At 36.3% G+C, this 1910-nt stretch overlaps 1 protein-coding gene across 1 annotated transcript; it reads left to right on the top strand.

Annotated features, from left to right (window-relative positions):
- The first annotated feature begins 434 nt into the window (after nt 1-434).
- Nucleotides 435-1348, top strand: LOC149405300 (non-specific lipid-transfer protein 1-like). The gene is made up of 2 exons (XM_089607038.1): nt 435-878; nt 1122-1348. The coding sequence occupies exons 1-2, from the start codon at nt 526-528 to the stop codon at nt 1129-1131; spliced, it is 363 nt and encodes a 120-aa protein (XP_089463164.1). The 5' UTR covers nt 435-525; the 3' UTR covers nt 1132-1348.
- The last annotated feature ends 562 nt before the right edge of the window (nt 1349-1910 follow it).

Genomic DNA, 1910 nt, shown 5'->3' with positions numbered 1-1910 from the left:
CTATCGGCTTAAAAATAATAAAGAGCCCTATAATAAACTGTTTAAGAACAATATGTAGATAAATATCAAATCCGTCTGTAAATAAATTTTAAAAAAATTAATTTTGCCTTAATATTGGAAGAAATTTGACCAGTTAAAAATTTACTAATTTGTTTTATTATCAACTTTGGCGAGGCCTCGGTGCTATAGGACCTCTTAAAAAAAAAAAGAGTACAGATTCACCAAGAAAAAACAAAATTACTTTCTATGTACAGATTATAAGCATTAATTGATCAAACAAAAAGCAGCCCAAAGCTGCCTAGCGAAGACGAATAAGTGTTCAAACTTTGCATGAGTCAACAGCACTTATTTAAACAACCACCACCGCCAAACACCCTCCAAACTTCCAACACACCCAAAATCCTGCGTATAAAAACACCACACAAACTTCTCATTTTTTTCAACACTTGACTAAAACTCACAAAACACACTAAAACAGATTCTCAGTTTTATTTTGCACTTTAGTCCCTCCCCCACACACAAAAAATGGCAATCAGCTCCTCCGTTGTTGCAAAGCTCCTTTGCTTGGCATTGGTCACCGCGGTGGCCATAGCTCCGGCGGCAGAGGCGTTGACATGCGGACAGGTGTCGAGCAGCCTATCTTCGTGCATCGGGTATCTCAGGAGCAGAGGTGGGGCCGTCCCATCCGGATGCTGCTCCGGAATTAAGTCTTTGAACGATGCCGCCACAACTCCGGCGGACCGCAAAACCGCATGCAATTGTCTCAAATCCGCCGCCGGAAGCATCAGGGGCTTCAATTACGGCCTCGCCGAAGGACTCCCCGGAAAGTGCGGTGTCAGCATTCCGTACAAGATCAGCCCAACCACCAACTGCAACAGGTAATGCATAATATATCCAATATTGTTTAATAAATATTGGGTTAGTTTTTGGCTTCCTACTATATTTTTGTATTTCATTTTATATTTGATGGACATGCATGCGGTACAAGAGTGTTTCCGTAAGAGACCTATATTCGATATCTAATGCCGTATCTATATATGATATGTTTTTTTTTTTACTGCACCAATTCATTAAGAGATTAAATTTGTCTAACTAGTGTGATTTACTTTGTGATAATGTAGTGTTCAGTGAAATCCCGGCGGAGTCGATGAGTATTTTCAGCTGTCAGTGATATTTGATGTATTTCTGTATGATATAATACGCATATATATGTGTGAGAAAATAAAACGTGTGGATGTTTATGTCCATGCACGCTAGCTTGGTTCCGATATAGTGTTGTTTTCTATTACGAAGCGCTCTTTAATTCGTGTAATATAAGTTGAGTTAATAAAATGTATTGGTTTATATATAGTGACACTACTCTTTTTTCGTCATGCATGTCAAGTATACCAGTGTTCGGACTAGTTACCAGAATTAACAACCTTAACAAAAACATACTTTATTACTAGTACGGGTCAAGTCATAACTGTCGATCCTTATCAATTTTGTAGGATCGCGACACATCTGATAAAAAAAATTAATATAAAAAAAACGAAAAATAAAAAAATAAACGAAATAAGTAACTTAAAAAATTGAAGTCGCAAAATAGCCAAATTTTTAAAAAAAATCCAAATTTGATGATATTATAATTAATTCAAATTTGCATTCCGATCTATTCATTTGCTTATTTAATCGGGTTTTTGTTTCTAAATCTGACTAAAAATTGGGCTAATTAATTGTGTGATTCTTTGTTGACGGGTAATGTGAAATCCCAACTTTAAAATTCACGTTATGTGTTCATAATGATTTTAATATGACCTTTGGTGGCATCATAAAAGCTGCTACCGAGGTCATTGAATCGCTTCAATGCAATCTCCAAGGTACGACTCCTTTGAATATAAGTCATAAAAAGAAGCTGCTCCACTTTGATA

Source organism: Urtica dioica, chromosome 2 (genome assembly GCF_054948205.1).
Source record: "Urtica dioica subsp. dioica isolate 48M chromosome 2, U.dioica_male_clone48M_v1_H2, whole genome shotgun sequence".
Taxonomy (NCBI): domain Eukaryota; kingdom Viridiplantae; phylum Streptophyta; class Magnoliopsida; order Rosales; family Urticaceae; genus Urtica; species Urtica dioica.
This window is presented reverse-complemented; position numbering and strand designations above follow the sequence as displayed.

Excerpts from the sequence above, each read along its gene's own strand:
- LOC149405300 (XM_089607038.1), top strand. The coding sequence starts at position 526 with ATGGCAATCAGCTCCTCCGTTGTTGCAAAGCTCCTTTGCTTGGCATTG.